The sequence below is a fragment of the Prionailurus viverrinus genome, chromosome E1 (assembly GCF_022837055.1).
Source record: "Prionailurus viverrinus isolate Anna chromosome E1, UM_Priviv_1.0, whole genome shotgun sequence".
NCBI lineage: Eukaryota > Metazoa > Chordata > Mammalia > Carnivora > Felidae > Prionailurus > Prionailurus viverrinus.
This window is the reverse complement of record NC_062574.1, coordinates 52,932,364-52,959,212: the sequence shown is the minus strand read 5'-3', so window position 1 is coordinate 52,959,212 and position 26,849 is coordinate 52,932,364. Positions and strand designations below refer to the sequence as shown.

Sequence of the window (26,849 nt, the reverse complement as noted above, 5' to 3'; positions counted from 1 at the left end):
AGGGGCTGGGAGGCACAAGGAGAGAGGAATGGGCAGGATTCTTCTCAGGGCGATGAAAACGTCTTGGAAATAGAATGACAGGTGTCCAACACTGTGAATGTTCCAAATGCTACCGAATTGTTCACTTTAAAACGGTTAGTGGTTAATTTTATGAATTGAATTTTACCTCAATTAAAACACACAGGTTTTGTTTTTTTTTTAAGAGCAAACACCTTTGCCTTCCTCCCCTGATAATTCAGTCCTGGACCATCAGGCAGAATAGGCAAGGGCAACCCCTGTGGGCGGGACGCTGTCAGAGCCCACATGGGGCGAGGAGGGTCCATGAGGCAGGCAGGCAGCCTGACAGAGGGGCAGGACGAAGGGCACCCCTGCAGAGGGGGAGCTGAGTGTGAGAATTAGGAACCTGAGTGGAACTGGGGGAGGGGGGTCCCCGAAGCGGGTGTCACTGCCCATGCAGGCCAGAAGGGCATCCAGTGGAAGGGCACACAGTAGAAGGCGGCCTGGCAGGGGTGTCAGGGGCCAAGCATGGCAGACGGTGTCCACACATGAGCAGCCCAGCCGGCAGTGTCAGTTAAAAACAAACAAACAAAAAAATCATCTGATTTAAATCAAAAGGAGCTTAGACATTTGGACCTTTCACATAATAATTTATAAAATTCCACATAAACTTTTTAATGAAAGATGAAACAAGAGGTGCCTGGGTGGTTCAGTCGGTAAGTGTCCAACTTTGGCTCAGGTCGTGATCTCACAGTTTGTGGGTTCGAGCCCCGCATCGGGCTCTGTGCTGACAGCTCAGAGCCTGGAGCCTGCTTCGGATCCTGTATCTCCTCTCTCTCTGCCCCTCCCCTGCTCGTGCTGTCTCTCTCAAAAATAAACACTAAAAAAATAATAATAAAATAAAAGATGAAATGAGAAGGGAGTTACAAATAAGATATTATCAGAAACGACGAGGCAGTTTTAGATAGTTTAAATATACATCATACACATACTGTGCTATCTATAAATCTAACGTACATAATACATGGATGATTGCTGGAATGAAAGACACAAGGTCTGTCTCTGACAGAGATGACTCTGATGATGCAAAAATCTGAAGACATAACCAATAACACAACCCAGAGAAAAAGACATAGAAAATATGTAAGATAAAAGAGAAAGACAGAATGAGGTTGACAAAGGTCTAACTGGAGTCTGGAAGGAAAAAATTGAAAAAGAGAATTCCAAGGAAGAACTGAGAACTTTCCAGAACCACAAAGAGAAAAATCCTAAAAGTAGCCACAGAAAAGAAGGACCTTACCTAAAGGAACCACCACTTGACTGGCCCCAGGCGACTGAGAGCACAGAGGCCAGAGAAGGCAAAGCTACACTCCGTCTGGGATGGCATACAACTACATCATCATCAAGAATGAGGAGTAAAAAGAAATTTCAGGGGCACCTGGGTGACTCAGTCAGTTAAGTGTCCAACTTCAGCTTGGGTCACGGTCTCGCGGTTTGTGAGTTCAAGACCCACATTGGGCTCCTCACTGGGAGCGTGGAGCCATCTTGGCTGGCTCTCTCTCCCTCCCTCTCTCTCTCTGCCCCTCCCCTACTTGTGCTCATTCTCAAAATAAACTTAAAAAATGGTAAATTAAAAAAAAAAAGAAAGAAAGAAATTTCAGGCAAATAATAACTGAAATATATCACTTAGTACTAAGAAACCCTTAGGAAGGAACTTCTAAAAACAAACAAAAACAAAAGAAATAAAATTATCCCAGGGGCACCTGGGTGGCTCAGTAGATTAAGCATCCAACTTTGGCTCAGGTCATGATCTCACAGTTTGTGAGTTTAAGTCCCGCATCTGGCTCTGTGCTGACAGCTCAGAGCCTGGAGCCTGCTTCGGATTCTGTGTCTCCCTCTCTCTCTCTGCCCCTCCCCTGCTCGCATTCTGTATCTCTCTGTCTCTCTCTCCAAAATAAACATTTTTAAAATATTTAAAAAAAAAAAAAGAAGTAAAATTATCCCAAAGGGGAGGGATCTGAGATGTAAAAAGTAATAGTTAGCAATTACTATTAAATTACTATAGAAATTCTATATACATATAGGAACATCTAAACAAACACTTTTTAAGATAATAATGCATCGTGGCGCCTGGGTGGCTCAGTTGGTTAAGCATCCAACTCTTGACTTTGGCTCGTGCCTGCACGCGCATGTGCTCTCTCTCAAAATAAATAAACACTTTTTTAAGAAAGATAATAATGTATAATGTTAGTTCAACAAAAAGACAGAATAGATAACCTGACAATTACGACACATCAGGTGAGAAGTGACCAACGCTGGGGGGTATGCTGTGTATTACGGTGGGTTAAGAGACTAACTTTTGATTTTAAATATTCATGATATAAGCCTAAAGATTATTAAAGAATCTTTTAAGAAAGGAAATACAATATATATTATAACTTCTAAATCAATAGAGGAGGAATATGTGGGATAGGATCGGGGGAAGATGTAAGAGAAACCATATCCTGAAAAGAGCAAAGACACAATCTTTTCAAATATACAGCAAGCAATGGAAAAAGTAAGACAGCAGACCCAAATCCCAACATGTCGATACTGAGATGAAATGTCAGCAGAGTACACTCACCAGTTAAAAATCAATGAGTGGATTTTTGGTCTGACACAGATCTAAAATGTAGGAATATAAAACGATTAAATAAAAGAAAGAAAAAAACGTACCAAGACAATGTTCCTCAAAAGAAAGCGGGGGTAGCTATGTTAGCATGAGGCAGTAATAGCCTGGACCCCAATAACCCTTTTTGTCTTAAAGAGGCGCCACACATCATCACCACTGTCATCACTAACAAATAAACAGAATTCATCACATGCCAAACACTGTTCCAACTCTTGATATGAGTTCATTTCTTTAATCTTTAAAATGGCCCTATGTCCCATACCCAGGTCTAGACCCGAGAGAGATGAAAAGTTTTGTCCACACAAAAATTTGCACACAAGGGGCACCTGGGTGGCTCAGTCAGTTAAATGTCAGACTCTTGTTTTCACTCAGGTCATGATCTCACAGTTTGTGGGTTCAAGCCCCACGTCAGGCTCTGTGCTGACAGGTCAGAGCCTGGAGCCTGCCTTGGATTCTGTCTCCCTCTCTCTCTGCCCCTCCCCTGCTCCCACACTCTGTCTCTCAAAAATAAACATTTAAAATTAAAAAAAAAAAAAAATAGAAGGCCTTGGGGGCTCAGTCGGTTAGGCGTCCAACTTCAGCTTAGGTCATGATTTCCCAGTCTGGAAGTTCGAGCCCTGTGTCGGGCTCTGTGCTGACAGATCAGAGCCCGGAGCCTGTTTCACAGTCTGTGTCTCCCTCTCTCTCTGCCCCTCCCCCACGTGCTCTGTCTCTCTCAAAAATAAATAAATGTTTTAAAAAATTTTTTATTTTATTTTTTTTAAATTAAAGGGGTGCCTGTGTGGCTCAGTTGGTTAAGTGTCCAATATCGGCTCAAGTCATGATTCACGGCTCTTGAGTTCGAGCCTTGTGTTGGGCTCTGTGCTGACAGCTCAGAGCCTGGAGCCTGCTTTGGATTCTTTGTTTCCCTCTCTCTCTGTCCCTCCCCCACTCACACTCTCTATCTCTCAAAAATGAATGAACGTTTAAGAAAAAGGTTTTTTTAATTAAAAAAAAAATTTGCACACAAATATTCACGGCAGCACTAGTCACAACAGCCAAACAGTGGAAAAGCCCAAATGTCCATCAGCTGATATGCAGATAAACAAAATGTGGTCCATCCATCTGCTGTGTGAACTGTCCCCTCCAAAATTCGTAAGTTGAAGTCCTCACCCCCAGCATCTTAGGATGGGATCATATTTAGAGACAAAGCCTTTAAAGAGGTAATTAAGGTTAGATTAGGTTGTATGAGCAGAACCTAATCCATTAGGACTGGTGTCCTCAAGAAGAAGAGATGAGGACAGGGACACACAGACTGAAGGTGGCCATGGAACAAAGGGGGGAGAAGGTGGCCGTCTGCCAGCTGAGGAGAGGCCTCAGGAGGAACCAGCCCCACCAGCATCCTGATCCCAGATTTCCAGCCTCCAGGACTTGAGAGATGTACCCCAGTCTGGGTATTCTGCCGTGGCCGCCTGAGCAAACAAACACACCAAACGAGGGGACGGTGTTCAGCACTAAAGAACATCAGACTGAGTGAAAGGAGCCAGTCTTTCACTAAAAGGGCCACACACAGTACAACTCTACGTACAAGAAAAACCTAGAGCAGGCACGTGCAGAAAGACAGGAAATAGATCAGTGTTGTGTGGGGCTTCTTTCTGAGGCGAAAAAAATTCTAGAATGGATGGTGGCAATGGATGGTGACAGACTAAATGTCACTCATGTGTACGCTGTGAATGGGTGAAGAGTATGGATAAGTTATATCTCAACAAAACTATTTAAAAAGACCCCCTAAAGGCGGGTACCCATCATCCAGATTTTTAAATAAGGGTAGTGAAGCACAGACAAGTTACCTTTCTACCCCCACTGGGGTCAGTTTCGATAAACTGTATTTCTCTAGGACTGTCTACCAAACTTACCAGCAGAGGTATTCTTACCAACCATTCCTAGTCCCCACGGTGCACACAGCATGGCTCTGCCTCACTGTCTCACAGGGTCCGGTCACTCTGCTTCTCACCCCTCAGCAAGCGGCAAGGTCCTGCCTTCTCTCTGCGTCTCCAGCACTGCCCAGCTGCCTGCTCCCGTCCAGTCCTTTGGCCAGAGCACTTTAGGCAGGGTCAGCCAGAGCGTGGCTATTCCAGCTGTGGGGCCACAGGCCATCTCTGTCTCTGTCTCTCTCTTTCTTTCTTTGTTTCTTCTAAAAAGGAAAACCCAGGGGGCGCCTGGGTGGCTCAGTCAGTTGAGTGTCTGACTCCTGATTTCAGCTCAAGTCATGATCTCATCTCCTTCGTCAGGCTCTGTGCAGAGCATGGAGCCTGCTTGGGATTCTCTCTCTCTCCCTTTCTGCCCCTCTCCCCAACTTGCACTCTCTCGTTCTGAAAACAAACAAAAAGCTTCCCCTTCAAAAAAAGAAAGGGGGGGGGGGGAACCTTATTCTTGGCTCAAGGCCAAGGCCAGACCAGGCCTCAGGCCACACTTTCACAACTCTGCCAAAAGTTCTAAACTCCCCTTCAAACACACAGCAGCTGCATCTCGAAAGTTTTGATATGCGGGGCGCCTGGGTGGCGCAGTCGGTTAAGCGTCCGACTTCAGCCAGGTCACGATCCCGCGGTCCGTGAGTTCGAGCCCCGCGTCGGGCTCTGGGCTGATGGCTCGGAGCCTGGAGCCTGTTTCCGATTCTGTGTCTCCCTCTCTCTCTGCCCCTCCCCTGTTCATGCTCTGTCTCTCTCTGTCCCAAAAATAAATAAAACGTTGAAAAAAAAAAACTTTAAAAAAAAAAAAAGAAAGTTTTGATATGTAATAATTTCTTTACTGTCATTTCTATCTTTAAGTTTCTACTGTAAAATTACTATTGAGATTTCTTCTTTGTGTGTTATTTAGAAATCTAAAAACTAAACATTCACATCTAACCTTAATCTTCTGTATCTGAATTTTAACTTCATTGTTTTGTGGTCAAAGAATGCTGTCTGTGCACTAGAGTTTCTTTGAGATTTCCTGAGACTCGTTTTATGACCCAGGAACTGTGCAACATTGGTAAGTGTTCCTTGTGTGTCTAAGAGCTGTGTACTCCCCGGGGACATGACTGCAGAGCTCTGTGTAAATCCGGGGAATCAAGCTGGTTATTTGTGTTGTCCAAATCACACAGACATACTTCCCACTACTGTGGTTCCTAACTGACCTGCCGACAAATGAGAGAGGATTTTCAGCTCTTAGAAACATACCAGATTTGTCCATTTATTCCTGTAGTCTAAGTTCTGCTTTTCATAGTTTTAAGCACAATTTACTCAGGTCAGCCAAAGATAACACCAAGTTACGTACAAATTCATGCAGCGATCAGAGCTGATGTGGCTACAGGGGCCGAGTGACCAGTCTACACACGCCTGTTCCCTCTGCCTCTGTGTGGGGCCTGTGTGTCAGCAGGACCTGGGCACGGGGAGGGGCAGCAAGGATGGAGGGACGCCTGAACACAAGTGAGGAGCGGTGGAGCCTGGAGGTGTGGGCAGGCTGCCCACAAACCAGCCCGGGTCCAGAGGACCACGGAGAGAGTCCTGTGGGAGCAGGGCCACCACCTAACCCACGTGGCTATCTGCACCACCCAGGACCGGCCTCACAGGCACACACGTGGTACTGCCTTGCCTCTGCTTTCCAAGTCACGCACATCCTCTCACAGAACCACCAGGAAGGGGACTCTGGCAGAGGGTCTCAGCTTCATTAAGCCAACACAATGCAAAACCACAGCAGCAGGCGGTGGCGCCCTGCAAGAGGAAGTGCTCGCGTCACAGTGCGAGGATGAAGAAGCAGGAGGCGGGCAGCCTGTGTGGCTCTGGACAAGCCTCTCATCTTGTCCTCCGAACACTGCAGTTCCCCAAGGTGAATGTGGGGTTCTTAACTCAGCTAAGTGCTTAGAGCAATGTCCAGTACACAGTCAAGTGCCCGATGAAGACTGATTCTTCCCGTAATTGTTATTATTTTGGTTACTGCTGGCAAGGACACCGTACAGAGTGCCTGGGAATAGTACCAACCCTACTGGTGGATTCAGGACAGGGGGCCTTTGGGCCTACGGAGACCCTGGCAACTCCAGGGTCTCTCACACAGGGACTCCTGGTGGAAGGAAGGACTGGCTGGGCTGCTGACGGGGGGGCCTGTTCCTTCTGGGGGGTCTGGAAGAGGCGGGGAGGCCTCCATGAGAAACCAAAGCCCCCAGCCTGGGCCGTCCATGCACACTGCCTGGAGTGGAGGAAGCCCGGGCTGAGGCGCAGGCACAAAGCCCGATCCAGGCTGTCCACCAGGATGCCCTGGAGAAGCAGCACGGAACTGTGCCACACCCCACAGGGTGTGGAGCGGCGCTCGCCTGCTGAAAACGAGCCAATAAGAAGAAACCCTCATGTTCATCTTCTAGCACACAAGGGAAGCCTGCAGATACGACAAAGCACCAGGAGCCCAAGCACCTGAGGCAACAGGTCCTGACAGACACTACCAGGAACACAGGTTTGCTGTATTGGCGACATAAAAGCAGGAGTGTAAGCCGGAGAGAAGGAGCGGGAAGCTCATAAAAAAAAAAAAAAAAAAAAAGAGCCCGAACAAATGTCTGGAAATAAAAGAGAAAAAAAGACTCACTGCCGCGTTTGAAACCGGACCGACTCAGGACTCAGCCCAGAGGAGGCGTGGCCACGAGGGCCGAGCCCAGGCAGAGAGGTCACATGTGACAGGGTCAGGAGTCAGGGCACATGTGGGTGGGACAGAGGCAGAGACCACGAGACCCTGGGAGCACTTCCCTCACTCGTCTGCTGTCTGCTGTCGTTCACGGACGCCGTTTGTAGCAGGAGAGAAAAAAGAGAAAGAAAACCTGTGCGTTTCTTTCTACTCATCCCTGCTCAGCTGAACTACGAGACTTCGTATGTGGCTGTCAACACACCCAGAGACCAGCACACAAAAAGCAAGCCTGGGAACGCCAGCTGGACAATGGCAGTAAAGAGCCTCACGCCTGCTCCTGGCCACCTGTACAAGCCTCACAGAGAGTGGTGAAACACTGCTCACTGCCAGGGTGGGGAGAGGGCAGGAGGTGAAGAAAACCGTGTGGATCCTCAAAACTTGGCCCACGTTCACAGTTTCCCAGCCCAAGACACAACAAGCCCACAGCCCACGGTTCCAAGTTTCACTGCAGACACGGAAGCCACAGCACGGGTCACACCAGGGGAGGAAGGAGGAGAGGGCAGAGCCACGCAGTGCTGGCTCCAAGACCCCATCAACCAAAGGAGCACAGTGTCTCCCACCGCCACCCTGGCTCAGGATCATTCCACATCCGTTTCTATCCCGCTTCCCGCACTGCCGGGGGAAGGCGCCGGAAGGGAGGAGCCTGGGGAGCTGTGTGCCCCGCAGCTGAGGCCGGGCAGCCGTCTCTGCTGAGCGTCTCTCTGGGGCAGGCCCTGGCCCTGCCCCAGGCAGAGGGCACTGCCCACCATTTGCCAGGCAGCCCAGCAGGAAAGGAGGCTGTGTGCTCTCCTCCAAAGCCAAAGTAGCCCCAGACCCATAAAAGTCAACGTGGGGTTACCAGAATAAGCAGCAAATTAAAATTCGAGCAGATTACACATCTCAGACTTACTCATCAAAGGAAAATTGAAGTCTGACAAGAGAACTTTCCCGACACTCCCAGCAGCCCTGGCCTACGTCATGAGATGGCCAAACTAACTTGACTTTCGTTTCCTCTATTAGCCAACCGTCTGACAGAGTAAAACTGCACTGACATTGTCAGTATTTGTTATAGCGAGAAACCAAGTGCCTGCAAAAGACAATCACAGTAGGAGCCCTCGCCTCGCCCAGCGTGTGCTCCGAGCTCCCCAGCACTCAGCTTCGAGGAGCCAAGTCTTCACGCCTGGGGCAGGCAAGGACCCTCAGGGCTGCTGGGCTCCTGGCAAGGTCCCGCACCCACTACCTGCTCAGCTCACAGGGGCGTATCCTGGCACGCACAGGCCTGGGCCAGGGTGCCAGGCCAGGAGCATCCGCGAATGGCAACAACGTTCTCCTGGGTTCCTGATCCCAGAAGACAGGGTCCAGGCCTAGCCAGTGGCTTCCGAGCAGGACAGCAGGGCCTAGAGTCCTACCCCAGGCTGACAGACTTTCAGAGATCCCCCCCCCCCCCCCGCCACTCCACGAGAGCTTAGGAAAGATGCCAGACCTGCCCCTCAGTCTACAGACCTAGAAGTGGGGGTGGGGTGCTGGCAGCAGAACTCAGCCACGCAGGGGAAGAGTCTCCCCAGCACCGAGACTCTGGCGGCAAGGGAGGAGACATCAGTCCCATAGAGAGGAGACCTGAAAGGAGGGGCAGAGGGCCCCCCAAGTGTCCCACAGGTGCCTGTCCACAGGGGCGCCCATGGGCAGCCCCACAGGGCCAGCAGAGCTAAGGCTTCAGGAGCCTGGAGTCTGCCTGGAAGGCCCCCACGGCCTCACCACCAGGTCCCCCAGAGGGGCCGCATCCTGCCCTGACAGCCTGAGGCCCTGAGACGCAGCCCCCACGGTGAGGCGCTCCGGCCCAGGAACCATCCCCAGTCCCCTTCTCATAGGACCTCCCCAGAGATGGGCCACGAGGACAGGACATTAAGAAGCATTTGCTAAGCTTGAGATCTAACAAATGTCATCTTGGCAGCAGGTCAGGACTTACTTCCTCCAACAACAACCCAAATTAGAGAAATGGACTCACACCTTCACAGAGCTCGTGTTTTCCCTTTACCTTTCCCCCAGACACAGCACCCCGAGTGGAGTGCAAAAATCAAAACTATCTCCTACTTCTCACAAGGTCAAAAACAGACGTGATGGGTTTCCTCCAGCAGAGAGGTTTTACCTGTGGCACATGCCATTCCCGCAGGACACATGCAGTGGCAGTGGGCTGCCCTGTCTACCTCGAGGGATCCCACAGCAGCCCACGAGCAGCAGCCTCCCGCACGCCTTCCTACAGAAGGGAGGACTGAGGCCCAGGTCACATAACTGCCCGCAGAGTGTAGACGTGCAGAGAGCGCTGCTGGATGGGGAATGGGAGGGACACGGGACAGGGACAGGCACGGTGCCCGGTTAAAACGTGCTGCCTGAAGCTGAGAGGCGGGGGAGCAAGCAGGAGCCGAGCCATAGGGGCTGCGTCCTCACCACGCCTCACCCTCCGAGCAGGACAGTGAGACCCACACCCACAAGGGTGAAGTCCTGATGCTGTGGCTGAGCAGAGGCCCAGCAGCACCTGTCTGAGCCCAGCCGTGATGCCCACTCCCCATAAGAGCAGCCGCAGCCATGGCACCGGTCCCTCCCCACGCTCAGACCCATCAAGGCCCGGCGAGGCCGGGAGCCTGGCCACCAGCCACCCCACTGAAGTTCCGAGCACTTCCGTGCCGAGTGGGTCCCCGAGCCGGCTCCCAGCCACAGCACGTCACAGGGAGGCATTTCCTCCCCTGCCTGTACAGCCCTTCCACTGTCCACTAGGACTCTGCTCTGTCGCGCTTCAGGCTGGGTGACCTCAACCGGATAACTTACCCTCTCTGTGCTGACTGCTTGCACAGAGTTGTCGGTGCGATTAAAGGCATTAACGCAGGCAGAGTGCCCAGTGCAGGGCCTCACACCTAGTGAATGCTCAGCACCTGCCAGCTACCACCCCCATGCTCTTCCCAAAGATTTGACCTCAGTCAGAAACGTAGCCACAAGATTTCTGGGTAACGGAGGAGACTAAACACACACAACAGCTGGAATCCCACTAGCAACTACAGAGACTGCTTTCCCTTTTCAAGGTGTAAGCGACAGGGTCAAGGAAGGCAGGGAAGCCACAATGCAGATGGCACTCAGCAGGCTGGAAACCAAGCCTGAGCACAAGTGGGAACCCAGAACCTGTCTGGTCTACACGCAGGATCCTTGAAAGACCAGAGATAACTCTGGGGGCCTAAAACACAGGGTGCTATGAGGGCCACTGAAGACACAGTTAATTCTCTGGGCATGGAGAGAGGTGAAGGATGGGCTGGTGTGCAGAGAGGGCGGGAATCGCCCACCGCCTGCCCAAACCATCATTAAGACCCTCAGAGAAACAAGAGAAGCCACTGCAACTACTCACCAGACACTATGGAAGTTGTGCCAGAGAACACAAGAGGTGCTGGAGACTGAAGAAGCGCTCACCAGAGGGCTGGCAGAGAACATTTCGGGAAATGAGAATAGGAGGGTCAGGAGTGACCGCCTCTGTGAAATTCTACAATAGGATACACTCGGCTGGGACAGAAGAATCCCACCAGTGCTGCCTCAGTCTGGGTGGGGTGATCGTGGCAGAGAAAATGCCTCTCAAAACTCTGAAGACCTGTGCCCTCTGCGGAGTGGCTTTAAAAGAGGAACTGTGGGCAAATAGTTAAGGACATGCTTGCTGACTTGTTTGGGGGTCAAACACAGCAGACTCTGCAGTGCAGCAGGGCTGGTGCTGGGGGGGGGGGGGGGGGGGACGGTGGAAGGGCAGACCTCTGTGACGAAGCAAATATAGTCAAACATCCATCAAAGATCCGCGTGTCGGGTTCTTATGACTCACCTGTTTGTTTGAAATCGCTCATGTTCAAACTCTGGAGGAAAGAATCAGGAAATCAGAACGGGCAGGCACTTCTACACAGCAGTCCCGAAAGCTACATGCAGAGGAGAGCCTTTCTAACCCGGGGGTGAACGTCTCTGGCCCGGGGTTCTAACCCTAGCCAGACTATCAACCATGAAGAATAAAGACACTATCAACCATTCAAGGTCTCCACAAGTCCACCTCTCCTGCACTCTTTCTCAGGAGCCTACAGACAGGATGTGCTTCCTATCAACACAAAGGATCAACCCAAGAGAGAAGACACGGGATCCAGGAAGCAGGCTTTCGATACAGGAGAGAGGGAAAGGCGACCTCGGGATGACAGGGAGGCAAGCATGGGGGCAGAGCAGACAGCAAAACTCTCACTTTCCACAAAGGAAAGTCAGCAGACAACACCCAAAACTGGGAGTAAGACGTAGGTGGAGGGAACACAAGTAGCAACAGAGTAATGTTATTTGGGATCAAGGAGGTAAACACCAAAATACTCAGCTAAGAAAAGGTCCCAGTGCTGCTCCTGGACAGAGATGGGAGGGACGGCCATCTGACAGTGTCCCACTGAGACATGGGTTTGCTGCCCTCCCCTCAAGTCTGGACAGGTGAAGCAGGACATGGGAGGTGCCTCACCAACCACCCTCCTGGGGAGGCCTCCAAAGTGAGACCACACAGAGAAGACAGCTCGGCCGTGCCCTTGGGGACATGAGGTGGACCCTCCAGTCCAGCTCAATACCACCAGGGCCCCACCAGTGGGGCCTGCCATACCCTCGGAGGCAGGCCCGCACTCCTGACCCACCATCATGAGAGGTAATAAAATGGCGGTTCTTTATGCCTCCAAGTTTTGGGGTGCCCCGCCACCCAGCCATAGGTAAGAGGAACAGCAATGAATTACTGTTTCATGATGACATCTATAGAACTATTTTTTACAGAACTTTAAGTTTTATGGATGTCTAATTTGGACAAAAATAACTAAAAACTTTTTTTTTTTTAAAGAACCCAATACAAAGGTAAAGCCAAGTAAAATCTTAAGCCTTAAATTAAAATTAAAACAAAAAACCACAGCATCAGGCCTGGCAAGCCCGACCCCAACCATGGTGCCAGACGTGCCATGCGTGACCCCAGCTGGCACCACCTCCCTTTTCTGTCCCCAAACCAACACCTCGTTCCCGCCTCACTAACAGTCACAGACTGAGCAGCAAGCAACCTAAGCAGGGAGGGAGACACAGACTCTGCGTTAGTTATCAGAACGGGGGCAGCGAGAGGAGCAGAGCCACGTCCCAGCAGCAGCCCTGCAGCGAGCCCGGAGCCCGGTGCCCGTCCCGGCAGCAACCCTGCAGCGAGCCCAGAGCCTGGTGCCCGTCCCGGGCATGCGGCGACAGGCCCCTGTGGCGAGGCGGCTGAGGTCCCCCCGCCCCCCGCCCAACGGGGAGGGCAGCAGGCTGACTCCCAGGCACAAGGGAGAGAGAACGGCAACAGGAGAAAAAGCTCGCTCAGACCTTTGGGGGCAAGGATCCCGCGAGCATGGCCTCCTCGGGGAGATGTACTTATGACTAACTCTCGGGGGCTGCCTGCTGCTACTACATACACCCGGGCACGGAAGAAGGTCCCCCACACGGTGTCTTTGCTACACCATCACACACTGGTCAGAGCCCCACCGACACGCCACCAGTGTCTATCCTGACTGCAAACACAGAGAACCCTGCAGCCCAGGAGCGTCCGGGCAGCACAAAAAGGGCACTCTCAAGACCGAAGCAGGGAGCTTCCAAGAGGCTCAGAAGCGGCGCTCAGAGTGCCAGCCCATTGGTGACGCTGCTCCTAAGCAGCTAGGTGGGTGCAAACACATGAATCGTAGCTGCGGGCGGGAGGAATATCAGGTGCATCTCTACGCCCCGAGGGCTCGACTCCTACACTTAAACCCCTCCCACTGGGACAGCCGGCTCCAGTTTCAGCCGGCGAGCGAGCGTGAGAACAGGTCCTGCTCTCGGGCACCGTCAGCCACGGCTCCTGACCCGACCGCTCCCAGCACTGCCTGGCTCCGGTAAGTACCCATTTCTTCTCAAATTCAACTTTCCTTTCAAAACTACTCTCAGAACGTATCTTGAACTAACATCTGGCTCAGGGAACCACCTGCCCGGTGCCGGCTCTGCCTTGCTCTATTCTCTGCGGATTACTCAGGACCCAGCAGGTGCATCGCTGGAAAGGAGACCATAATTACAAAACTTTTAATAACGCTTACACTTTATTCTAAGAATACAAACAAGTTTATTTAGAAATTAAGACCTCATTTCTACATAAAATTTAAACTAAAACTCAAATGTATGTAGCAAGTGCTTCTTTGTTCCTCACCTTAAAAATAAACTACAATAAATTTCAACATTAAGACATCATATATATACAAATGTAAACATACACATATACATATACATGTTTAGAAAACTGCTGAATTTACAGTTTAACTTTAAGACCTTTTCAAGTTTAAAATAAGTACTGTTTTGACATATGCTTACCAAAGCTGAAAGAACAAAAGTTAACCAAAGAGGATCCCTAAATATACAAAAAGGAGTTTTGTCCCCCTTATAAAGTTTCTCATAAACCAGCTATGAGAACAATTACTGACCAAATGGCCAGGTCTGACCAAAGTCAGACTTCATGTAAGCAAAGTCTGTCTACATTTATGGTCTTTATTTTGCATTAACAAACTCCTTCCAAAGCTTTAACCTGGTATTTTTAAGGATAAAGAAGGCGGGCACGTTGAGGGGACCGGCTCTGGTGACAGGCTGTCCAGCGTTAAAGCTGTGTACATTACTGGTAAGGGCAGACGTCTGTGAAGTCGGGATCTCTGGCTGAAACTTCAAAGAGCCCTGGTTGGTTTTCCAGATCATTCTTCCTGACTACATTCTAGAAAACTGTCTCTCTCCCAGGTCATGGTTAACCTGAAGTTTATCCTTCATTTTAAAGAACCAAGAGACTGGGAGGGAGTGGCGGTTAATCACTGGAAAAGCTCAATTGGAGTAAAACTCACAAATCTCGTTCTTGCGACACCCCAGTGGGTAGGCGACAATGGCGTGTCCTTGGGTTATGCAATAACGCCACATCACAATATTGTAATTATAGCATGCCCTTCAAAACGCTCTACCTAACGAGGCTCCCTGCCAGACAGCCGGACAGCACCCAAGGGACCATTACAGCATTATTTCAGTTCATAGGTTAACATGCGCGACAAGCATAGTTACCCAGCCCATCACAGCAATGTCCTATAACGCTGAGCTATAATTACCTCTCTTGTGTCCTATCAAAGTTCAAAACAAAATCTTTTTCTCTTGTCTCTTTTTTGGATTTCTAACTCCTTAGAAACTTTTCAAACATGCCAGCCACTCACCATCATCCTAACAACTGGCAAGGACATTAACTGTCCACACTTAGGAACCTATGGAGAGACGGGGCACTGGCAATTTAGTACTTCAAAAACAAGCAAACAAAACCCTGTGGCCAACCGAAACCACAGGCTGCTCAAAGTGCTGTGTGGGCAGCTCGGCCCAGACGCCCAGCGGGCCTGCGAGCAGGGGCCCTGCGGGAGGAGATATGCGGAGGCCAGAGCCAGCTTGCGGCACCTTCCAGGCTAAGAAGTACATCAGCTAGACACAAGCAGATGTTTAAAATACTTGAGGTTACAAAAGGGACATTTTTAAATGGGAAAACCTCTCAATGTTCACGCCGGGCCCCTTGTGTGGCTTTATGTCACCACCCCCATGGTCTCTCCCCCTCAGTGTGGACACTGTGTGCGGGGGCCGCATGGTCAAGAGGATGTGGAGAGGGAGGTGGCAGAGAACAGACGACATCTAAGTGACAGCCACTCTGACCCTGACCGGAGGCAAGGTGCGTGAGGAGGCAGCTCCCGGCACTTCCTGCTGGTCGAGAGTAAACAGCATTGTGACACATAGACCTTTCAGGACCAGGCTAACATCTGGGCTTCAAAAGGTGCTAACACTGCAGCTAAGGAAAATCAAATCCAAGGGGTCTTGCATTATGAGCAGCTCCCCAGCTATGAATTAACTGAGAAAGGCACAAGCCATCCCCAGGAAAAGCCTATGGGAAACACCCCTCAGCACATTCAGAAACACCTCACTTCCCAATGCAAATCCAAACTTACTACTAACAGTTAAAGTTCTGGATTGTGTTGTTTTGGCAACAATACCCTTTTTCGGAATATTTAACACCAGCAGCTGCCGGCAGCACCAAGCCCAGCGGATAGAAACTGGCCTGGCAGAGACGGTCACAAACGGTGTCCCTACAGAGGGCAAGACCAATGAGGTCCCGGGCAGTCAGGTGGAGTCGCTGCACCTTGGTGCACCTCACCGGGCCAGAACTCTCAGACTGACCTCATTCTACAGGCTGTCCCCTTCAAAAGCTTTCAATAGCCTCAGTTTTAACCCACTTATTTCTCTGACGTTACTGCGTTTTTATGGCCAAGTGAATACGCCCGTCTCCGTCAGCCTAGGAGGCAGCTGTGTGCCCTTGTTTTAATTAGCAAATTGTGCAACCCTGAGAGGTCAGTTTACCCAAAGTTAGGGACACAACTGCACCTGTGACTCCATCCCAGGTTTCCGTTCCCACAGGTCAGCCCCAGAATACCCTCACTTCCCGGGGCACCAGCATGATCCCCAGAGAACCTGGTTACTGTCCTTGTACGCTAACTGAACAAAGAACAAAAATTCAGACCAGAACTTTAGACATGACATCACTTGACGGAAAAAAGTACATATTAATTAATATTAACATAAAAGGAATTATTACCTAAATTATTCTTCTGGGTAACACTAGGATAACTTAAATATAACTTGCCTCTTATAAACGTCTGATAACCTTTAACACAGATTTATCTATAGGTTTGCCTGAAAGTATGAGCAGCGTTAAATAACACTGCTTCTGAAACTAACACATCGTTATATAGTGCATCTGAATCATTCTCTTAAATCCTGAGGGAATTTTTCCTTCATATGAGCTCCCGGGTTCTGGATGCCAGGGGGCTGTATGTGTGTCCACTCTGGGCATCACTAGACTCTGGGCTCACACTTGATAAAGTTTTGCAACTGTCATCATTTTGATCATGATGCTTCCAGCTAGTGATGAAATCACTTTTCGGATCTTTGCCATAACACATCCTATACAATCATGGGAACCTGACTTGCAGAGGTTCTCACGCCTTCAGAACCAGGGAGCACGGGGAGACGTGCCGGCACACGCCCGCTGACTTATCTAGCTGGCCCAGGTTGGCTGGAATCGCTTCCTGACGGGCGGCAAGGAAATTGTGCTTTTATAGCCCAGAGCGTACCTTCCCCCCAAGGTATGGACTGAACTCATAAAGAGTTACTTCACGTTTTTCCCTTTAATAAGAGGGAAAGTTAGAAAGACATAAAGCTATGCTTACATGTTTAACAGGCTCGGCTCCTGCAGCCGCACCGTGGAAGGGGAGGTCGGGGGCAGAGTGAGCCAGTGAATGCCCTGGAGGGCCCTGGGACCTCCCTCTCCCCGGTCACGGTCATGGGGCAGCCAAAAATCTCGTTTCTCACCCAAAATACGTGCCTCGCCACTCTTGCTCTCCAGAAACTCCTCACAAGAGAAGGGCCACAGGCATCGGCAGAAACCACTTCTTAGTAAATACACAGCTTTGAAAGCACTGAATGATGACAAAGCAGGTTAACAGAGGCAGTTTCCCGGGGGGGGGGGGGGGGGGGGGGGAGGGGCAAGGGGGTGCTTCTTTGTGTTTTTAAGGAACAGGAATAAATGAGTAGCGAAACCAGTTTGCGGAGAATAAAATCAGAGCGAGCTTTCTCAGAAATGTACAGTATCCAAGTGAAAACCCAACTACACCTGCCTCCGCGATCCTGACACTGCCGATTACCTCATCACAGTGTGTGGGACGGCAAGGAAAGGCATTGCAGAGAAACTACATTTTATTTTGTGAAAACAAGTCTCTTCAATTTCCCATATGTATTTCTCTACTTTTAAAAGGCTGCTTTCCAGCTGAATGTTCTCGCCACCCCAATGTCTAGAAAGGGATGCTTTATCCACGAAATCTCACAAGGCTTAGGACCGACCTTAGCTACTCATTAGCAAAACTGCCCCTGAAAACAGTTTTCTCAAATCATTTCCTTCCTTTTTAACTTTATTTTGAAGCTGTCTGAAAACATTTAGAAGCTGCAGGTCTTATGTGAAACAGCGGGCCCTGACCCCTTCCGCTGCCCTCCAGCCTCCCCACCCACACGCTTGCTCCTAGACACAGTTACACCATGGGCTGGTCTGGGGCACCTTGCTGCACCACTGGGGCCATGCAAGATCCCCCCAGACCTCGTGTCTTTGTCCTCAGTTTCGGGTTCTGAGGCCGAGAGGGCCCCAGGGGTGTGGGGAGCAGCCTGTGAAGGAAGGCGGGCTGAGGCCTCTGGGTAAGCCTGGGAGAGCAAGGGTCAGGGAGAGGAGGGCACTCAGGGAAGGTACAGAAGGCCAGGGACACCTGCAGCCCCCGCCAGGGCCTAGGGCAGGTGACGGCCCCCACTGGCCACCGTATCCATGCCCATCACATGCCAAAGACTTTGCCAAGAATGGGCCAAGGCCCACTTCCTAAAGGGTAAAGGCTGGGATGGTGTGCTACCACAATCCTCTCACATAGGCACCGCCATTTGGAGGTAAGGCCAGGAAAGGCAGGCAAGCGCCCTGGGCTGGAAGTGTTCTCAGCTGTCCACACGGCAGGCAGGGACGGGGCAAGAACTTACTCCACGCTGCTCACGAGGTGGGCGGTGATAACAGGGCAGTGAAGGAGAACATTCGGTCACTCACACAGCTCAGAAACTCACCTTGATGGCATCTTAGAACCATCTGAGTCAGCATAAAGACAGCATTTACATTTGTATGTGAGACAGCCTAAATGCTACTCACCAATAAAGCGGACTGTTCATTTGATTTTGGAAGCAGTAGACTGGGACTGCATATTTAAATATTCTTCTTTCCTTCCTTCCTAAGTTCCACACATAGAACACTACATGATTAAACAGGACAGAACGGCCAAGGAGCCACACACAGGCCAGGCCCCTGTGGTCTCGGTCAGCGCACCACAGATGCCACGAACGTGGATGGGGGAGGGGGTCCCAACGGTCACTTGGCCTCGGTCTACAACCTCCTTGGCATCCAAGGCCTCAGGTCACAGGACAAAGATTCCCAAAACTCACAGAATTACAGGTATTCTCAGAGCCGACACTAACACACCGCACTCTTGGCCCCAGGCCAGCTCTTTCAGGTTAGACTTGAGCAAACAGGAACAGAGTGGGGGGCTGGCAGCCAGGTTACAAGTAGCGGGCAGCTGGTGCTCATCTCGTCCTCACACTGACGAGGGTGGTGACCCCTCCATACCTTCAGGTGACCTACTGTGAGGCTAAGGCTCTGCTCCTCCGTTGCAGCCCCCACCCCAATGAGCGAGACCTCCCCCGTCAGACCCACAGCACATGGAGGAGGCTGCAAATAGAAGCACCTGGAAAGAAAGCCAAGGAGAAGCAGCAGCAGCCGCCAGATCATAATCGCACAGGAGCCGGCAGCGACCGGACCAGCGAGGGGACCAGCACCCACACCACAAGAAGGAACATGAGTCTTCTCAAAGAGCGAAAACCAAAAAAGCCGCATTACATCCCGAGGCCTCCAGGAAAACCCTTCAAGTATAAGTGTTTCCAGTGCCCTTTCACTTGCAATGAAAAGTCACACCTTTTCAACCACATGAAGTATGGTCTCTGCAAAAACTCCATCACTTTAGTGTCAGAGCAGGACCGCGTCCCCAAGTGCCCCAAATCCAACTCTCTGGACCCCAAGCAGACAAATCAGCCAGACACGGCAGCAAAACCCACCTCTGCCAAGCCTGTTGCCAATGGGCTCCCACACTTTGACACCAAGCTTCAGCAAAGCCTCGCCAAGGACGATGCCAAGGAAAACGTGGAACTGCATACACGTGGGCCCCACAGGTGCCCAGGACAGAAGTCTGCTCTCCACGAGGAAGCAGCACCCCTGAGTCCAGCTCCGGAAGCCACCAGGGGCACCCAGCCCGTTCTGGAAGGCATCGTGCGGCCTTCAGCCTTTGTCCCAGTGGGAGAGCACAGACTCAAAGGGCCAGAGCACGCTGAGGCTCCTGAACTGCTGGCCCTGCCTGGCCCCACGGCCAAAGCCACCTCCTTCCACACCAAGTCTGCGTTCCATGCTCCTGGTTATCCGTGGAAAGCTGGCGCGCCTTTCCTCCCGCCAGAGTTCCCACACAAAATCCCGTCTACAAAGGGGTTTAGTGCCATTTCCCCTTACGTGCACCCCGCAATCCCAGAGTACCAGCCACACTTTTACACAGAGCATGGACTGGCCACCATCTACTCACCCTACCTACTTGCTGGGAACTCACCTGAGTGTGATGCCCCCCTGCTGTCCGTCTACGGGGCCCAAGACCAGAGGCACTTGCTGCCTCCCCCCGGGCCGGTCCCCAAGCACTTGAACCCCCCCTCGGCATATGACCATTACAGGTTCTTCCAGCAGTATCACTCCAACCTGCCAATTCCTTATGGATTTTACAGACCAGAGTCTGCATTCTCCTCCTACGGGCTCAGACTCCCACCTGTCACGGGCATTTCCAGAGATCACAGCTCTCACCTACTGGAAGAAACCGCCCTGCTCTACCCGGCCCTGAGTCCGTCCAAGTCAAGTCCTTCCAACACCCACAAAAAAAACACAGAGTTTGAGAAGGGGAGCCCAACTCCCGAGGCTAAAGACCCCTCCCAAGATGGGCAGAGGGACACAGAGGGAACCAAAATGAGCCCTCGCGCAGGCAGCGCAGCCACAGGCTCCCCGGGAAGGCCAAGTCCCACCAACTTCACGCAGACAAGTCAGCCGTGTGCCGGGCTGTGCGGCCTCTCGGACAAGCCAGCTGCCAGCACCCTGGGAAGGCTCCATCAGCCTGAACACAGCCTCACAGCCTTCAAGCCTGTCAAGAAAAGCACAGAGCACCCAAATTCCCAGGCTCTGGAAAACAGAGAAGAGTCCCCAAAAAGGTAAGAAAATTTCATTTCGAGATTTCCAAAACATATCTCTGATTGTGCTCCCTTAGCCAAGCTCATGCTTGCTCAAAATGCTTTTTAGACAGTAGCTTTTTTAAGCAAGGGTCCTATTAAGGCCTCTCTTTACCTCTTTCAGCCTTGATGCCATGAACGGCGATGCTCCAGGCGAGACCAGAAGCGCATCTCACGACCCAGAGGCCACACCTTCCAGCCCAGAAGATGGCTCCAGGACAGCCCCGCTGAACCTCTCCAAGAAACCAGAGGCCAGACCAGCCACTCACAGCCCCGTGTACAAGGACTTTGCAGAGGTGCAGGACATGCCTCTCAACCTCTCGGTGAAGGACCCCTGTAACGCCCTGACTCCGAGACCTCCCTTCCACAGCCCACCGCAAGAGGCAGAACCTGCCAGCACCGCTGCTCAAAACACTGACACGGAAACTTCCAAAGATGGGCCAGAACACACCCAGGCGAACCAAAGCAGCCCTGATGCTATGGAGGCGCCACCAACAACGCCCGCTGTGAAGGCCCAGGACGCAAGAGCGCTGGACAGCAGTGATGAGCAGAAGCAGACAGCGGCCGTGGCCCTCTGCCAGCTGGCGGCCTACAGCCCAGGGAACGTCCGGATGGGCGATGGGGAGCCCACGGCCCCGGAGTCCGCCTGCCCACAAGACGCACCCACCCTCAGCGCCACGGAAAACCCGGAGGCTCAGTGTGACCTCAGACCCAGAGGGCAAAAGAGGACAAGCCCCAGGGATGCAGGGAAGTCCCAGCAAGGAACAAAGAAGACGAAGCCGAGTGACACAGCCAGAGTGTTCACCCTTCGTAAGAGAACACGGGTGTCTTAGTGCCGCTCTCGCCGGATGCAGACACACCTTGCAAAGTAGGTTACGACAGCAGCAACTCTTGACTGGCACCGCAGCTTTCCCTGGTCAGTTTTTACAATGCAGCTTCCTGCTTCTCAGGAAGGAAGGGGGAGTGGGGAGGGGGAGACAGAGAGGAAGGAAGGAAGGAAGGAAGGAAGGAAGGAAGGAAGAGGAGAGAGGGAGAGAGAAAGGAAGGGAGGGAGGGAGGGGGAGAGAGGGGGGAGAGAGAGAGAAGGAAGGAAGAAAGGAGAAAAGAAAGAAGCTGCAATTCAGGTTTTGAAAATATCAAGCAAGAATATTCAAAGGTGCTTCTACTTTTGGTTGTAAAAATATTTAAATGACTCATACTCAAGACTGATGAGTTCAACATTGACTTTCATTTTTGTAAAATGTCAAATGGAATGCACAAATTAAAAGACAGCTTTTAAGTGTAATCCATCTTAGAGGAAAACTATTAAAAATGCTCTTCTTATAAATGTCCAGCACTAGAATAAACTGCTTTTAACTGTTTTGCTATCAAATCTGTGTGTTTTGAAGTAAATACCAATTACTGGGAAAAAATGCCATGAAAAAAACATTTCCAGTTCTGTCATTAAAGTGCTGTATGTAAAAATTATGTGATTTGTTATGAGTGAAGATACACAAACATCAAGACGCTATTTATACAAATAATTTATTTCCAGTAGGAAAACGTATTGCTGGTGAAGCTATTGCTAACGTACTCTACTTCTGTATGATGTTACAGTGAACTTCCTGACTTGTTCAGCCTCCTTCTCCATTTCCCAAAATGATGTATATATTGCTAATTTTCCAATAAACTCATAGGTGACTTTAAGAATACATACTCTGTGTTGTGCTTCAATCTGCCATAATAAACTCAATGAAAAAGGGAGTAAGCTGAGGCGGCTGTTAAACGGAAAAAAAGAGCGCCTGCCTGCGCGAGCGTGTGAGCGCACCTGTGCGCGCTGTGAGACTGGTGGCCACCGAGTCCGGGCACGCACACCCCCCTGGGGCTCCCCAGACCTCGGGCTCCCTGAGCCCGCCTGAGGAAAGGCCGTCTGCCCCCGCGGGCCCCACCCCACGGGCCTTCACGGGACCCCCTCCTCCCGCTTTTCAAGAGGGCCCCTGTCCTCCGACACACCGCCTGGGGTATCAACAAAGGGCCACCGCGCACGGCAGTGCGGTGCTGAGGTGTGCCCTCGGACGACCACACGCCGTGAACCCAAAACGCACGCTGTTGGGACTCGAGGCCGAGCACACATGCACTCCGCTCACCAGCGCGCCAGGGCTCTCTCGCCTCCAGATACCAGAACGTTTTGGCAAAGAGCAAAACAGGGTGCCCCTGCTTTCCAGCAAGTCAACAGCCTGCAGGAAGCAAAACCGTACGTCAGAAGCTGTGTTCCAGACTCAGGACCCAGAGCCCAGCACCCTACAGACAAGCTCTCGCCTCTTGCTTTACACACAGAACGCAGACTCACATATCAAGGGCCCAAAGATTCTGAGAACACCATGTTTTACAGCTCACCCAAAAGTGTCAGGCTTCACCTTAAGTGATAAGAGGAACCAGGGACAGTTAAGCCTGTCCAGTCCTCCTGGGACAGTGCGGGGTGGGCACAGATGCAGGCCTCAGGGCTCTCAGGGAGGGCAGAGGCCCTCACCACCTGCAGATTTCGCCGTGGAACTGCATGCATCTGCAGCATGACGACTGACCCCTCCTACTGCAATCCCCCCCTAAGGTCACATGCGACAGACACGGCGACCCCAGGAGGCCCTTCGTATCTGTCTCTAAAAGCACAATGCGGTCCTAGATCTTTGTAACAAGAAAATGGTCTTCCTGATGTTTTAACTCTGCCACCTGCCTATAGTCACCTGTGACCCAGCCTCAGAGCTGTAAGGGTTTAACCTTTATATATAAAAAGTAATGAACCCCAAGAAAGTTAAATATAAAATTATTTCCCTGTGGCCCATCAATTTTACTCCTAGGTATACACCTAAAAGAAGTAAAAACAAGGACTCAAACAGGTTAAGTGTGCACCAATGCTCATAGAAACGTTGTTCACAACACTCAAAAAATGAAAGCGAGGGGCGCCTGAGTGGCTCGTGGGTTAAGTGTTTGACTCTCGATTTCGGCTCAGGTCATCATACCACAATCCGCGACATCAAGGTGGGCTCTGCGTTGACAGCACAGAGCCTGCTTGGGATTCTCTCTCCCGCTCTCTCTCTGCCCACCACCCGCCCGCCCCCCTCCCCCCGCATCCACTCTATCTCAAAACACAAAAACATTTTTTTAAAAAAAGATGAAAGGACACAAGCCTGCACTGACAGGGGGGCAGGTAAATAAGATGTGGAAAACCACACAGCAGAGTGTCATTCAGCCATAAAAAGGGATGAAACTCTGCCACCTGCTACCACATGGACTAACCTTGAAGACATTATGCTCAGTGAAATGAGCCTGACAGAAAAGCACAAATCTTATACAAGTGCACATAGATGAAACACTGACAACAGGCAGGTTCACAGAGGCAGACAGAGGAGTGGTTACCAGGGGCTGCAGGGGATAGGAGAGGGGAGTCTAGCAGAGACACAGTCTCAGTTCAGGCTGGTGAAAAGTTTTCAGCAATAGTGACAATGGTTGTACGAACTGTAAATAGCACCAAATTACACACTTAAAAACAGCATGGCAAATGTTTATATTACGTATATTCTATAATGTTTTTTAAAAATAATATACCAAAACCATTGAATCAGGTATTTGAATAGGAAAACTGTATGGTTAGGTGAACTATATCTCAACAAAGCTGAAAAAAGATTCTAAAGGGGTCCTTGAACTCACAGCAAAGAGGGAACAAAATGCTGACCACAACCTTCCTGAAGTCTTATCGGGGGCCTGTGCAATCTGCCCCCATCACCAGCTCCAGTCTTCAGCACGACACAACACTCCATGGGGCAGGAAGACACGATGGGCATGAAATGAAGCACACACACACTCATCAATGAGAAAAGCGTTTTAATTCAGTAGCACAGAACAATTACTTCACATGCAAAGTCAAAGATATCTCGTCACGGTATTCACTTTTCTCACAAAACTGGAACATCCAACAGTTCAAAATGTACAAAAGGTTAAAAATCAGTAAGGACTTGGGGCACCTGGGTGACTCAGGTGAGTGTCAACTTTGGCTCAGGTCCTGATCTCCCTGTTTGTGGGTTCAAGCCCCACATCAGACTTGCTGCTGTCAGCACAGAGCTTGGAGCCTGCTTCAGACCTTCTGTCCCCCTCTCTCCTTGTCCCTCCCCTACTCCTGCTCGTGCTCGCTCGCGCGCGCCCTCTCTCTCTCTCTCTCTCTCTCTCTCAAAAATAAATAAAACTTAAAAAAAAAAAAAAAATCAGTAAGGACTTGGTCCTCCAAACAGGAAGGTGCCAGGACTGTATCAGGAGCACCAGAGAGTGTAACTCCACCCAGGGCCCACCCGCTCCCTTGGGAACTGAGGCACACACCACAGGCCTGTGGGGAGCAGGACTTCAGGAGAGGTCAGCACTCTGCAACGGAAGAGCTGCGGTAACAGCCAGGCCCCATCCGCCACAGGCTGCACCCCAGGCCCCAAGGTGCCTCTGCCAGGGAGAGAGTGTGGCAGCGATACCAGCATGGCCCCTTCTGGGGACACGGGACTGCCTGCCTCTATGGCTGACTTTGGCTCGAGGACCCCAGCCACACCCCACCCCCACAGCCCTCGGGGTCAGACAGGAGTTCCGCCAGCCTTCTTGCTTTCTCTCATGGGCATCTCCCCAATAGAATCTCTACACGTTTTATACTGTCTCGACATCTGTTTCCACTCAGAAGACCCAGTCAAATGCTAGTTTTCGGATGACATCACAAATCAGTCCCTCTGCCACAACAACAACCATTAAGCCAGCAAAAACTGACAGACTCAACTTGTTCAGAACTCAAACATCTCATCAGAAATTTGCAGAAATCAGGAGGGTATGTTGTGAAGAAAGAGTCTACAAAATTTCAACATTTAAGGAAATCTGTTAGGTCACTGGCTATCTGCAGACATTACAGAACCAAGATTTCAGTGACCAGACACAACAAGGAACACAGTTGTTGCAAACAGACGGGGGGGGGGGAGGTCGTCAACAAATGGACAACAATCACCTTCAACAAGCAACAGCTGCAAACCCCTGGGGATGGGGGAGAACCTGATTTCCAGAGTTACCATATTACAGTATTATAGTTTTCAAAATGTCCAGTTTCAAAGAAAAAAAAAAGCACAAAGCATACAAAGAAACGAAATGAATAGCCTGTTCAAAGGAAAAAAGAAAAGCAGAGAAATCGTCGTCCCTGAGGAAGCCCAGACACTGCACGAAAACCAGACAAAGACGTTAAACAGATTCCTCAGATATGCTCAAAGAGCTAAAGGAAACCAAGAGAACAATATCGAAAAAAATATGGAATGTCAAAAAAGAGATAGAAACTGTAAAAAGAGACCAAATAAAAATTCTGAAACTGAAAAAACACCATCACTGAAATGAAAACTTCAGTCGAGCTGTACAATAACAGATCTGAACACGTGCAAGCAAGAATCCATGAACTTGAAGACAGGGCAGGCAACTGGCATCATCCAGTCTGAGGAGCAAGAGAAAAAGAAGAAAAATGAACAAGTGTCGGGCCTGGTGCCTGTGGAGCCTACGCCTCGACAAGACCTCTGTCCGCCAGGCCTGGCACCATCCTTCCCAGGCAGGAGACAGCACAGCTCCCTCAGGCCCCGCCAGGCACGGCAAGGGCCCACAAGAGGGTTCAGCACATGTTGTGGGGGGCCGCCAGGCTAGAGGCGACCGGCCAGTCAAGTAAAGACCACACGGGACATCTTCTCTATTTTAAGCAACAGCAAGACACTCCTCACTCGTAACGCCAACGCTCACAGTCTCTCACTCCAGTGGCTAGTGACCAGTGGGCACCGCAACACTGTAAAATATGATGGGCACACACACGCCAGCCACTCTCGGGCACGAAAAGCAGAGAAAAGGCCCTACTGGAGTCGAAATTACCCAGGGAGGGATTTCACCTTGTCTGTGGCACACTCGCACACAGAAGACTGGTGAGCTGAAATCAACCAAAATGCAGGGCTTTGGCGCAAATGACACCAACCAGAAAGTGAAAACAACCATGGGATGGGGGAAAATACCACAGGTCCTCTATCTGGTGAGAGGCTCCCAGAATACATAAAGAACTCATAGTAACAACAAAAAGCCTGAGTTTTCAAATGAGCAAAGGATTTGAACAGACATTTCTCCAACAAAGATATCCACAGTCGGCATTAATTAAGCTGGCTCAGCGCCATTAATGAGTCACGGAAACACAAACGTGAGCCACAATGAGATACCACTCCACATCCACTAAGACAAAACCAAGCAGTTGGGAGGGTGTGGAGAAACTGGAACCTTCATGCTGGTGGAAATGTAAAATGGTACTACCATTTTAGAAAAAAACTTTTCCTCAAAAAGTTAAAAATGGAGTTACCAGAAGACCCAGCAATCCCACTCCTATATGCATACCCAAGAGAACTAGAATCTTATGTCCACACAAAAACTTGTACACGGGGCGCCTGGGTGCCTCAGTCAATTAAGCGTCCGACTCTTGATTCCGGCTCAGGTCATGATCTCAGTCATGAGAGGAAGCCCCAGGTCAGGTCCT

General features: G+C 50.6%; 2 protein-coding genes across 4 annotated transcripts in view; one reads left to right on the top strand and one right to left on the bottom strand.

Annotated features, from left to right (window-relative positions):
- TBCD (tubulin folding cofactor D) overlaps positions 1-26,849 on the bottom strand; it is a 159,283-nt gene that overhangs the window by 86,712 nt on the left and 45,722 nt on the right. The window lies entirely within an intron of this gene.
- Positions 12,957-21,312, top strand: ZNF750 (zinc finger protein 750). 2 transcript variants are annotated; one of them, XM_047832077.1, is made up of 3 exons: positions 12,957-13,254; positions 18,668-20,287; positions 20,430-21,312. In XM_047832077.1, exons 1-3 carry the CDS (start codon positions 13,058-13,060, stop codon positions 21,136-21,138), a joined length of 2,526 nt encoding a protein of 841 aa, XP_047688033.1. In that variant the 5' UTR covers positions 12,957-13,057; the 3' UTR covers positions 21,139-21,312. The 2 variants fall into 2 exon arrangements, with proteins under 2 accessions (XP_047688033.1, XP_047688034.1); XM_047832078.1 differs by having other exon boundaries at positions 13,189-13,254; positions 18,627-20,287.